Source organism: Eretmochelys imbricata, chromosome 3 (assembly GCF_965152235.1).
Source record: "Eretmochelys imbricata isolate rEreImb1 chromosome 3, rEreImb1.hap1, whole genome shotgun sequence".
Taxonomy (NCBI): domain Eukaryota; kingdom Metazoa; phylum Chordata; order Testudines; family Cheloniidae; genus Eretmochelys; species Eretmochelys imbricata.
In genome coordinates, this window is record NC_135574.1 from 166,608,454 (window position 1) to 166,621,338 (window position 12,885).

The 12,885-nt window shown below is 45.9% G+C and overlaps 1 protein-coding gene across 8 annotated transcripts in view; it reads left to right on the forward strand.

Moving 5' to 3' along the window:
* PACC1 (proton activated chloride channel 1) overlaps nt 1-12,885 on the forward strand; it is a 51,712-nt gene that overhangs the window by 1,606 nt on the left and 37,221 nt on the right. For 6 of the 8 annotated variants that reach the window (XR_013345720.1, XR_013345721.1, XM_077813780.1 and 3 more), the window contains exons 2-3: nt 7,209-7,308; nt 10,929-11,144. Coding sequence is in view for 6 of the 8 variants with exons in the window: in XM_077813775.1 (XP_077669901.1) it covers nt 7,209-7,308; nt 10,929-11,144 (316 nt within the window). In the remaining 2 variants the exon portion in view is untranslated. The remainder of the gene's footprint in view (nt 1-7,208; nt 7,309-10,928; nt 11,145-12,885) is intronic. The other 2 variants (XM_077813777.1, XM_077813779.1) reach the window with 2 other exon arrangements.

Sequence of the window (12,885 nt, forward strand, 5' to 3'; positions counted from 1 at the left end):
GAACTGAAGTATGGGTTTTGTATCTCCCCTGATCTGCCCCTATCTCCCAAGTCAGTGTTGACATCCATTAGGGCCTCATCCTCCCTGATTGAACTAACCTCGTTATCCCTAGCCTGATTCTTACTTGCATATTTATACCTGCCTCTGGAAATTTCCACTACATGAATCTGATGAAGTGGGTAGTCACCCACAAAAGCTTATGCTCCAATATGTCTGTTAGTCTACAAGGTGCCACAGGACTCTTTGCCGCTTTTACATCTGTGAATAGTTTCATTCATATGGGCATATACTGGTACATTTGAAGAAACTGGAATAAACTTGCATGGTAATACTGCTCCTGCTATCCTGTTATTGGTGGACTGTAGCTTTTAGTGTGTATGCAGATGGGACTGGCTGTGAAATAGGTTTTGTAAGGTTGCATACACTCATTCTGGATTGAATGCTGTGCTCCCAAGATGTAATGGCTTACCCCATGCTCGAGTTAAGCTTTTAAAGTCCAGTGCTATATGTGATTCTTAGTGCTTTGGAGTGAATTTTGTATGCACGTTTGTGGTCAGATGAGTTTTCTGGACTTCCAGTGAAGTCAGTTGTCCTTACAAGCATCAGACCACCAGCACAGCTCACCTAGTTACTAAGGGTGCGATCCATGAAGGGACTTAGGTGCCTACGTCCCTTTGTGGATCTGGGCCCAAGGGTTAGTGCTTCTTACGCTTTGGGCTGACAGCCCTGTGATGGTTTTAAGTGTAAGAGGCTTGTAAAAATAGAACTGTCTCACCAGTGCAGAACTCCAAATGTTATATTTTGCTTCTGAAGTGCATTGAAATGCTCTATATTTTGATTTTTCATCTTTCTTCCATTCCAGCATATTAAAGAAGGGTCATTGTAGATTTACCCTGAGAGTGTAATAAATGTTGTATCATAATATGTTTTCTACTTTTGATATTACACTGAAATTTATTGCAGTTATTTTTTCCATTCCATTTTTATTTTAATTTAATTTGACATAGAAGTTCTCTCTCACTGCAATTTGCATATTGCTGTGAATTGGAAACAATTGCGGCTTATTCAGCTTCTCAAGTTCCACTCTGCTCAAAACCTCTCATTGCACTTGGTTTTCTTTGTTTAGACCTGATGTGACCAAGTTGCAGGTTTAAAGAAAGAATGAACCATCTGTTGTTAATTATATTCTGTGCTTCTGTAGGACCTTTCATCTGAGGATTTCAATGCATTTTATGTTGATTAAACCTTCAAACACCTGTGAAGAGTAGATAGTAGTATTCTCATTTTACAGAGAGCTAAACTGGGGCATTGAGAGGTTAAGAAATTAGTCCATAGTGTAACAGTCTGGCAGTGGTAGAGCCCAGAATACCGAATGCCTTTAACCACCTAACTAGACAATATAGGCAGATGAAGTGTCTGTGTGTTAGGAGGAAGAGTGTCTAATGGTGAGAGAAGATGAGAAGTCAGGAGCTGAGGAAACTATTTCTGGTTCTGCCACTGACTAGGTCTGTGACTTTTGATAAGTCCCTTAGGTCTTTTCTGCATGAGGAAGTTGCACAAGTATAACTTGAATCAACTTTTAAACTGTAAAAGGCCTTGTCTACAGCAACGATCAGTTCATGGCAAGCAGCGGTGTGACTACCCTGCAGTAGTCTGTGAGGATCCATCCATGTGAACCCAGCTGAAATGTATTAACAGTTAGTTAGTGCCATTTGATTAGCCACATTTCAAAGGAGACTAAATCAAAGGTCACTAATGAATTATTAATAGGAATCAGCAGAGTCCGCACACACAGTTAGTCCCACAGCAGTCTTGTGTGGGGTAGAGTCACAACTCGCCTTGCGCCAAACTAAATGTTCCTACAGTCTAATCTTTAAGTAAACTGGTGCTAAAGGCTTTGCGGACACTTTTATTTCAGCATAGGAGTGTCTTATTTTGGTTTAACTAAACCTGTTCCTAATCCAGGAGTGGTCAACCTGCGGCTCCGGAGCCACATGTGGCTCTTCAGAGGTTAATATGCAGCTCCTTGCATAGGCGCTGACTCCAGGGCTGGAGCTACAGATGTTAGTTTTCCAGTGTGCTGGGGGGTGCTCACTGCTCAACCCTCTGCTCTGCCCCAGGCCCTGCCCCCACTACATCCCTTCCCCCAAGGCCCCTTCCCCTGAGCCTGCCACCCCCATAGCCTCCTGCGCATGTAAAACAGCTGACTGCGGGGGAGGGGGGAGTAGGCGCAGATTGGTGGGGGCTGTCGGCAGGCGGGAGGCACTGGGAGTGGATCGGGGGCTGCTGACGTATTATTGTGGTTCTTTGGCAATGTACACTGGTAAATTCTGGCTCCTTCTCAGGCTCAGGTTGGCCACGCCTGTCCTAATCTATTCAAGTTAACCTGCAATAATCCACTCTTAAACTGACATAAGAATCCACACTGCTTTGCGTATCTGTTTAACTATGGCCATGTCTACACTACCACTTTTGTCAGTATAATTTATGTTGCTCAGGAATATGAAAAAACACCCCCTCCCCTGAGCGACATAAGTTACACTGACAGAAGAGCCGGAGTGTACAGCGCTATGTTGGCGGGAGAGTTGCTACCGCTGACCGTGGAGGTGGTTTTGTTATGTCAATGGGAGAGCTCTCTCCCGTCAGTATAGCGCGGCTACACGGGCGATCTTACAGCAGTGCAGTTGTACTGGTACAGTTGTGCCCCTGTAAGCTTACTAGTATAGACATGGCCTTAATATGTTGAAATTCACACCTTAAGTTATACTGGGGCAACAAAACCTCTGTCGACAAAACCTTTCTCTCTCTGCTGGTCTGAGTCTCTGCTGCCTCACACCCTGAGAAGTCAGTCATACCTGTGCAAAGTGTGTGTGAAACAGCGGTAACATTTTGCGCTCGCTTTGTGCAGGTGTGAATGACTACACAAAGTTTCAAGAAGAAAGGGGAGCATCAGGCTCTTTGCCTAAGAAGATTTTGCATCTGTAAAATGAATACTATTTGAGAGCTGGAATATAAGTCGCTAAAAGTGAAAATGATCAATCAGTATATTTTATTACAATGTTTAAAATAAAAAAATGTATATTTTAAAATGAGATAGACAAAAGTTGGTGCAAAGGAAGGATCCTTAGCCCTTCAGCTTCTGTGAGGGACACCTGGGGAAAAGATGATAGGACTTTTTTCTTAAACAAAAGGAAAACCAAGTTTTCATTGTTTGGATTCCATGTGTTCCCCAGTTCTTTGTCTAGATGCTTTGTGGTATATATTGATGCCTATCTCATGTGACAAGCTTACGACATTGACCAAAATGTCCTGGCAGTTTGGGCTCTGAGTTGGAACAAGAAAACGCGTGATCGCTATTACTTCTTTGCAAAGCCCTGATTTGTTTGTTAGCAGCTGCACTGAGCTGAAAAATAAAGAGCAGCGATTTGTCGACTTTTTGACTGTTCATTTGTAATGACACATCCGCTGAGGTGGTTTGGGCTGCGCTCTGGAGTAACTTGCACTAATATCTATGTTAAAAACAATAACATTTCTTGCATGCCCTTCTGATGCCCATCCAATGAAGTAAGCTCACGAAAGCTTATGTAGCTCACGAAAGCTTATGCTCAAATAAATTTGTTAGTCTCTAAGGTGCCACAAGTACTCCTTTTCTTTCTTCTGATTGTAAGCAGTGTCAGGATGAGCTCCACCCTGACATCTGGTGGTGAGGTGTGGCAAGTTGTGGGAAAGAACTTCAGGGGCTGATCTCATTTGCATAGGCACACCCACCCCGCCTAGAATGAGACCATAGCTGCCCAAATGGTCACTTTGGCTGCTGTGGGATCCCCAGTGTCTCTCTTATTGGGGCAGGAAGAATAAATTGTTATTACCCTGATTATGGGAACTGTGCTTGGAACTGTACGTGGCCTTTTGTTATGATGGAGGGATTCACCATCAACTAAGTAGCACTTGCTAGGCAAGGGTCATGGGTTCCAAAACTGTGAATGGAGAGAGGCTGGGGACAAGTATTAACACTTGGTGGCATGGGCCCCTTGGTGAGGGCCTTACATGCTAATTGCACTTCCTCCTCTCTCCACTGTGGAATATCAGAGCTAATTTTGATTTCATTAGAAGTCTAGTTATAGGCTGCTGAGCTCACTTTGGGCTGACATGGCTCCCCTACTACAAGAAGGGTTTCTTCAGGTATGTTGGCAACAAGAAGAAAGCCAAGGAAAGTGTGGGCCCCTTACTGAATGAGGGAGGCAACCTAGTGACAGAGGATGTGGAAAAAGCTAATGTACTCAATGCTTTTTTTGCCTCTGTTTTCACTAACAAGGTCAGCTCCCAGACTGCTACGCTGGGCATCACAAAATGGGGAAGAGATGGCCAGCCCTCTGTGGAGATAGAGGTGGTTAGGGACTATTTAGAAAAGCTGGACGTGCACAAGTCCATGGGGCCGGACGAGTCGCATCCGAGAGTGCTGAAGGAATTGGCGGCTGTGATTGCAGAGCCATTGGCCATTATCTTTGAAAACTCGTGGCGAACCGGGGAAGTCCCGGATGACTGGAAAAAGGCTAATGTAGTGCCAATCTTTAAAAAAGGGAAGAAGGAGGATCCTGGGAACTACAGGCCAGTCAGCCTCACCTCAGTCCCTGGAAAAATCATGGAGCAGGTCTTCAAGATTGATTCTTTGAGGTACTTGCATGAGAGGAAAGTGATCAGGAACAGCCAGCATGGATTCACCAAGGGAAGGTCATGCCTGACTAATCTAATCGCCTTTTATCATGAGATTACTGGTTCTGTGGATGAAGGGAAAGCAGTGGATGTATTGTTTCTTGACTTTAGCAAAGCTTTTGACACGGTCTCCCACAGTATTCTTGTCAGCAAGTTAAGGAAGTATGGGCTGGATGAATGCACTATAGGGTGGGTAGAAAGCTGGCTAGATTGTCGGGCTCAACGGGTAGTGATCAATGGCTCCATGTCTAGTTGGCAGCCGGTGTCAAGTGGAGTGCCCCAGGGGTCGGTCCTGGGGCCGGTTTTGTTCAATATCTTCATAAATGATCTGGAGGATGGTGTGGATTGCACTCTCAGCAAATTTGCGGACGATACTAAACTGGGAGGAGTGGTAGATACGCTGGAGGGGAGGGATAGGATACAGAAGGACCTAGACAAATTGGAGGATTGGGCCAAAAGAAATCTGATGAGGTTCAATAAGGATAAGTGCAGGGTCCTGCACTTAGGACGGAAGAATCCAATGCACCGCTACAGACTAGGGACCGAATGGCTAGGCAGCAGTTCTGCGGAAAAGGACCTAGGGGTGACAGTGGACGAGAAGCTGGATATGAGTCAGCAGTGTGCCCTTGTTGCCAAGAAGGCCAATGGCATTTTGGGATGTATAAGTAGGGGCATAGCGAGCAGATCGAGGGACGTGATCGTCCCCCTCTATTCGACATTGGTGAGGCCTCATCTGGAGTACTGTGTCCAGTTTTGGGCCCCACACTACAAGAAGGATGTGGATAAATTGGAGAGAGTCCAGTGAAGGGCAACAAAAATGATTAGGGGTCTAGAACACATGACTTATGAGGAGAGGCTGAGGGAGCTGGGATTGTTTAGCCTGCAGAAGAGAAGAATGAGGGGGGATTTGATAGCTGCTTTCAACTACCTGAAAGGGGGTTCCAAAGAGGATGGCTCTAGACTGTTCTCAATGGTAGCAGATGACAGAACGAGGAGTAATGGCCTCAAGTTGCAGTGGGGGAGGTTTAGATTGGATATTAGGAAAAACTTTTTCACTAAGAGGGTGGTGAAACACTGGAATGCGTTGCCTAGGGAGGTGGTGGAATCTCCTTCCTTGGAAGTTTTTAAGGTCAGGCTTGACAAAGCCCTGGCTGGGATGATTTAACTGGGAATTGGTCCTGCTTCGAGCAGGGGGTTGGACTAGATGACCTTCAGGGGTCCCTTCCAACCCTGATATTCTATGATTCTATGATTCTAAGCTGAATTCACCTAAGAACTGAAATCACTGAGTGTTGTGTTAAGTAGTGGGGGAGCCTGAAGATATATTGTGGAGCAGTTTGCGGGACGGCTGGAGTGCCTTGCGGGACGGCTGGTGAAGCAGTTCGACGCGGAGCAGTTTGTGGGTGGCAGGAGCTGCTTGTCGGCCGTGGAGCTGAGCGAAGGAGTTCGTGGGGCAGCTGGTGGAGCGGAGCGCAGCTGAGTGAAGGAGTTCGTGGGGCGGCTGGCGGAGCGGAGCGCCGCTATGGGGCGGTCAGCTTCAGATCATGTAAGGTGCCTCTTACCCCCGTCCCATTTCCACCCAGGTTGGGAGGTAAAGCTCCGCAGATAAACTTTCGAACTCTGGGGCTGCCCTGACCAGGGACAGAGACTTTTGGGGCATTGGACTTTTGGGACTTTGGGTGATTTGCGGTTGCTGGACTCAAGAACCAAAGGGAAAAGGGCATGCCCCAATTTGCTTGGGGTGGGGTTTTTTTTGCTCATGGGTTGTGTTATGAATCCTGTTGATGGTGTTTCCCCAACATAATGCCACATTGTTTCTCTCTGTTATTAAAAGGCTTTTCCTACACTCAGACTATGTGCTTGCGAGAGGGGAAGTATTGCCTCTTGGAGGCGCCCAGCGGGGGTGGTATATATTTGTCCCAGGTCACTGGGTGGGGGCTCGAGCTGGTTTGCATTGTGTTATTGGAATGGATCCCCTAGATATTGAACCCGGCCCTTGTTGCTGCCAACTCTGACGGGCAGAAGGGTTACATGATTGCAGTGTGCTAATGCTTTGTCCTGTGGCATGGGTTGTGATTTGTAATAATATATATGCTGAAACATGGACCTACTTCACTCAAGAACATGTTGAGATCATGAGACACTATCTTAATTTTGAAGGTTCAAGTGGGCTGAAGATGCTGTTGAAAAGTGCTGGTTTTTAAAGGGTGTTGGTGTGCTGGACTGAGACTTGAAAAATCTGGGTTCAATTTCAGGCTCCCACACTTCCGTTGTTGCCTTGGCAAGTCATTTAATCTCTCAGAAATGGGGATAATACTTCCTTTCTCCCATCCTTAGTCTTGTCTCTTTATGTCGTAAGCTCTTTTCCTGTGTATTTGTGCAGCACCTAGCACAATGGGGCTCAGCTGGATCCCACTGCACTACTATAATACAAAAAAATAATCATTATTGTGGTGATATAAAAGTACATTTGAAAATGGGATGTATTTCCTCAGCTGAGTGAGGAAGTGGAGCATGGAGCTGAGCATCCAGAGCCAGTGGAGGAGGGGGAAGTGGACGACGATCAGGAGGATACCAGCTCAGCTATTTTACCAGGTGAGAGCTGCTGTTCCAGAAGTCCTCTATCAAGTGCCTAATAAAAGCTGCTTGTTTTGAATGGCCTTTTGGGGAGCAATTGAAACAATAAATGGCTCACTGTCAGTAATGAAATACTGTACCAAAGAAGAGCTGAAGAGTTCCTTACCCATGAGACCACATCATGGTATCTCCTCTGCTACAGATATTAACCTGGTGTTAGAACCAAACCAAAGAAAATCCAGCAAAATCCATTTAAAAGGAGATGTTTCTCTGCCTCAGAAAGGTGAAGTGCTGAGCTGACCCTGCTGGGATTTGAATGTGCAATTCCAGGGAGCCAGTGTATTGCAACTTAGCGGTATAGGCATTGTCTACCTAAGCAGGTTGCACCAGTTAAACAGAAGGTGTGGTTTTAAACCAGTTTAGGCCTTGTCTACGCTACAGAGTTTTGTCAAGAAAAGTTATGCTGCTTTAATTAAACTGCTGTTGCATGTACACAGTATGCTTCTTGTGTCGGTAGAGCACATCCACACTAGCAGCTCTTGCGTTGACACAGAGAGCAGTGCACTGTGGGTAGCTATCCCACTGGGCAACTGGCTGCAGGGTGCTTTGGGAAGGGTTTGCAATGCCTCATGGGGCAGGGACAGTGTCACATGATGATGATTTCTCAACCCCATGGTTCCAGAGGCATCCTGTACATTGCCAGCTGCTTTTCAGCTGAAGTGTATGGGGGCAGAAGAGTGGGGAGAGGAGAGAGTGTGTGTGTGTGTGTGTGTTGGGGGGAGACAGAAACTGTGTGGGTTGGTGGAGAGTGTGTCGGCATGCTGTCTCTTTAAGGTCACACAGCAGCCTGAGCAACCAATCCTGAGGCAGGAGGAGGGGGACACATCAGCCTGGCTCTGCACAGCAGTCTCTCTCCCCCAGTACCCCCCGACTTCCCAGAGCTTTGAAAGGGGAGCAGTGCCTGCCTTCGAAGTTAGATGCAGAGCAGCCAAATTCAAAACAGTGAGTAGAGCAGTCTCGGTGGGAATTGTGGGATACTGGGGGAGGCCAGTTATGGTGACATAATGAATGGCAGCATCTACACTGACACTTTGTTGCTTTAACTTTTCCCTGAAAAGCTCTATGCCTCTTGTCGAGGTGATCTTATTTTGTTGGCAAAACAGAAAGAGTTTTGCTGCCAAAAGTAGCTTTGTAATGTGTACCCCTCCCCTGTTTTGTCAAAACTGTGTAGTGTAGACAAGGCCTAACTTCCGGCACAGTAAATACTGTGTGGATGTGCATTTTGGTTTAAATCCGGTTTATTGCAGTGTTGAGTAAGAATAGGTGTAAACTAAGTGTCCATACTCACTTTTGCACTTGTTTAAAAAAACAATATAAGTTTAATTGGTGCAATTTTCTTGTGTAGATAAGGCCCTGGTTTTTTAGGCTGTCCTCTCCTGGCAGTAACTGTGTGGGAATGGCCTGTGTGACCGTGGAATCCCATTATTTGACTAGGCACATGTTCACTGGGAGCTTTTAAAGGGTCAGTATTTACTATGGTAAGGAACAAACATCTCAGCATACTCCTACATTTGAAGGATAGGACATACGGTGGCATGATAAAGGCTGATTTTTTTTTTTATATGGCCCCCAGTGTAAAAGACCAAATTGGCAAAATATAGCCACCACTTCTGCATGTGCCATTTATAACACCCATTTGTGTGTGCAACTATATAGTGCACATAGTTAAACCTCCTTGTGTGTAAGTCAAGTGTTGGTTCTTAAAAGTTGTGCAGGCAAGTCATGGGTGGGGGTGTCTACACATACAAAGGGAAGCTGATTAAAGGACTTTGACAGTATTACCCATCCTGTTGATAAAGATAGTGAAAGTGTTTGAGAGAGGATAACTTCAGATTTTTTCTAGAGTTAACTGGAATCCTTCTCATGTGCAACTTTATATAATATGCATACGGAGTTAGGTGTTAGACTTTAGTCTTTAAAAATGTAGGGATAACATATAACTGACTGACTTCTAAGCTGGGGCATGCATAGGGTTGCCAACTTTCTGCTCGCACAAAACTAAACACCCTCGCCCCACCGCATCTCTGAGGTCCCTCCCCCACTCAGTCCACACACACACACCCATTACTCACTCTCCCCACACTCACTCACTTGGTCATTTTCACTGGGCTGGCTCAGAGGGTTGCGGTGCAGGAGGGGGCGCGGGCTCTGGGGTGGAGCCAGAAATGAGGAGTTAAGGGTGCGGGAGGGGGCTCTGGGCTGGGGCAGGCAGTTGGGTGCAGGAGGGGGATGAGGGCTCTGGCTGAGGGTGTGAGCTCTGGGTTGGAGCCAGGGATGGGGGGTGCAAGAGGGAGCTCCGGGCTGGGGCTGAGGGGTTTGGAGTGTGGGAAGGTGTTCTGGGTTAGGGTGCGGGGGATGGTGTGAGGGCTCAAGCTGGGGATGGGTATGTAGACACTGGGGTGTAGGAGGGTGCTGGGGGGTGGAGCTGAGGGGTTCGGCATATGGGAGGGGGCGCTGGGCTGAGGCAGGGGGTTAAGGAATGGGAGAGGGGTGAGGGCCCTGGGCTGGGGGGGTGAGTTCTGGGGGAGGGCAGAAATGAGGGGTTCGGGGTATGGGAAGAGGCTCCGGGCTGGGACCAAGGGGTTCGGAGGGTGGGAGGGGATTGCGGCAAGGGTTTGGGGCATGGGATGGGGTCAGGGGTGCAGGCTCCAGGTGGCGCCTACCTCACCCCCCCTCTTACCTCCTGGCGGCGCTTACCCAGAAGAAGCAGCATATCCCCTGTCCAGCTCCTATATGGAGGTGCGGCCAGGCGGTTCTGTGCACTGCCCTGTCCACGGGTGCTGCCCCCCCAGCTCCCATTGGCCATAGTTCCCAGCCAATGGGAGCTGTGGAACCGGCACTTGGAGCAGAGACAACGTATGGAGCCCCCTGGCTGCCCTACATGTGGGAGCTGGAGTGGGGACATGCCGCTGCTTCAGGGAGCTGCGCGGAGCCAGAGCAGGCAGGGCGCCTGCCTTAGCCCTGCTGCGCCTCCGACCGGACTTTTAACTGCCCGGTTAGCAGTGCTGACTGGAGCCACCAGGATCCCTTTTCGACCAGGTGTTCCCATAGAAAACCAGACACATGGTAACCCTGTGCGTGCACGCTGCTGTTAGCTAGCTACATAAGAGCACTACAGTGCCGAAAGCCTCTGTGTTGATGCACAGCTTAAATTTGGTCAGGATCAGTTGGTTCAGACTTGGGAGAGATGAGTCTTTTATGCTGTGGGGGGAAATAAAGGCTCCATCAGGGAACTTTTCGCTGTGAACTCTGAATTTTTCAGCTGAACTGGCCTCTTTTAAATGTATTTTTCTTCTGCCTGTTGTGTCCCTAGGCGCTATCCGTAATGTGGGAGGTAAAACAAAGACAGAACCCTCCCTCTCCTTACTGATTACACCTCGTCATGTTCATGGGAAGTAACAGACGACTGTTCGCTAGTCAAAAAACATTATTAATTTGTTTTTGTATTTTAAATCAAACTAAGCCTGTTGTTCCCTCTCATTGCAAATGGTTCATCTTGAAATAAACACTCTGCATGATTCAGTGTGGAAGACTGTAAGTAAATATACTTACAAATTTTAATCCCATATTTTGTTCAGTCCTAGATAGTGAATCAGGTACCAGTAGCCCTTCTGTGCGTTTCAGCAAGACCTGCCTAAAGAATGTCTTTTCAGTAATTCTCCTCTTCATTTATCTGCTGCTCATGGCTGTAGCTGTGTTCCTTGTCTACCAAACTATCACTGACTTCAGGGAAAAGCTCAAACACCCGGTGATGTCTGTGTCTTACAAGGAGGTGCCCTTGTATGATGCTCCTGGTAAGTCTCTGGAAATAAATCATCATAGTGGTGAAGTCCAACTGTATCTCAAGACGTCATTCAAATCTTTGCATGCGTTACTGACAGCATTTTGCATGTAACAAGTGCTGGTGCCGTTTACTCTCCAAGTCGGTCCAAGTGATGCAAAAAATGCTTTGGGCTTTGCTTCTTTTTTTGTTTAACACATGGTGGTGGTGACTTCAATGCATGGAACCTTTTCTCCGTTATTATGAGACAGACTTGCTGAATCTGAACGTGTATAATGTTAATACGAGCTTTAGAGGCTCATGCAGCTCTTCAGTAGCTCATATGAGGCTTTTTTTGCAGAGTCCATAGACTTGAATAGGGTCATCTTGATCTCTTGGGAGTGAGAAGAGAATTGATCACCGGAGTGCTCCTTAAGCTATTTAACCTAGCCAAGGCAGCACATCTGACTGCTGCCAGGATCCCTGCCCCTTGAAGTATCAAGAAATAATGGTGGTCAAAAGAAGGCAGAGCTTTCGTATTAAAAGGATTTTATAGGCAGCCACAAAATCATCATACTGTCATAGTTTGCTGTTGCACTGCAATATTTACATTATGGCATTGCATCAGTAGGCAGTGACAATGAAACAGCTCCACCCTATCAATATCACAACACAACATCAGAGCATCATATGGCAGTCCTTTGGTGACTTCATTGTTCTTTTTAAAATGCTTTGGAGTAGTGTGTGTGTGTGTGTGTGTGTGTGTGTATATATGTGTGTGTGTGTGTGTATATAAAAAAAAATTAACCAGTTAATGTTCACAGTGTGGTAGAGCATGCAGTTCAAATCAGCATTTGCAGCAGCTTACTCAAAGGGACACAGTCAACTTAAAAATCACACTTTTTTGTCTGAAAATTTTACCCACCTACTCTTGTTAGGAGTAATCCCTCCCATGACTATTGTTGAAAGATTAGAGAGAAAATATTTGGGTTTTTTTCAGCTATACTGTGTGCATTTGACAGCATTCTGTGTAAAGTTAATTTTAATTATTTCCTCTGTAGTCAGTTAGGCCCCAATTCTCCAATCAGATCTTTGTGGGGAGCTGCATTCACAAGCTCAGGTGTCTACTGACAGGGATCTGATGTAAGGTCAGGGCCTTTGTCTGTTTCCCCTATGATTTGTGTGAGTCTTTCACACCGTGACAGGGGAGAAAAAGACATTTAAAAAATAAAAATCTAATTGTAAAACCACAAAAATTGGCAGTGGGCCCAGAAGAAGTTGTAGGATCTGAAATTACTTTTTAACTTTTTTTTAAAACTGACCAGATTTTTCTTCCAAGCATGGAATACTGGAGATTAGCAAAATGTATTTTAGAAGCTCTCCACTGTCCTTTTTGACTTATGAGAGGGCATACAGGGTATTTCAGTAACTGGTGTAGGTTTATAAATCACATGTAGCATATTTTTACTTTTAAATAGTTGATCTATATTGTCTTCAAGCAAATCTGTGTTGCCCAGACTAAATGTGGCAAAAGAGCTTTGCTGGTTTTCATGAGGGGGAAGCCAGAAAGAAACACATGAAGTTTTTATACCCACCATTGGACTTAAGCATTGTTGTACTTTATGCTAAATATATTAATTGCAGCATAGGTGGGGAAAAAATAGCTTGCCTCCCTGATAACAAAAGTGATGAGAGAGGATAATTTGTTGACACGTGTTTTATATCTTTGATTTATCTTGATATAGTATTTAGTAATTTTAATGTCTATTTGTTGC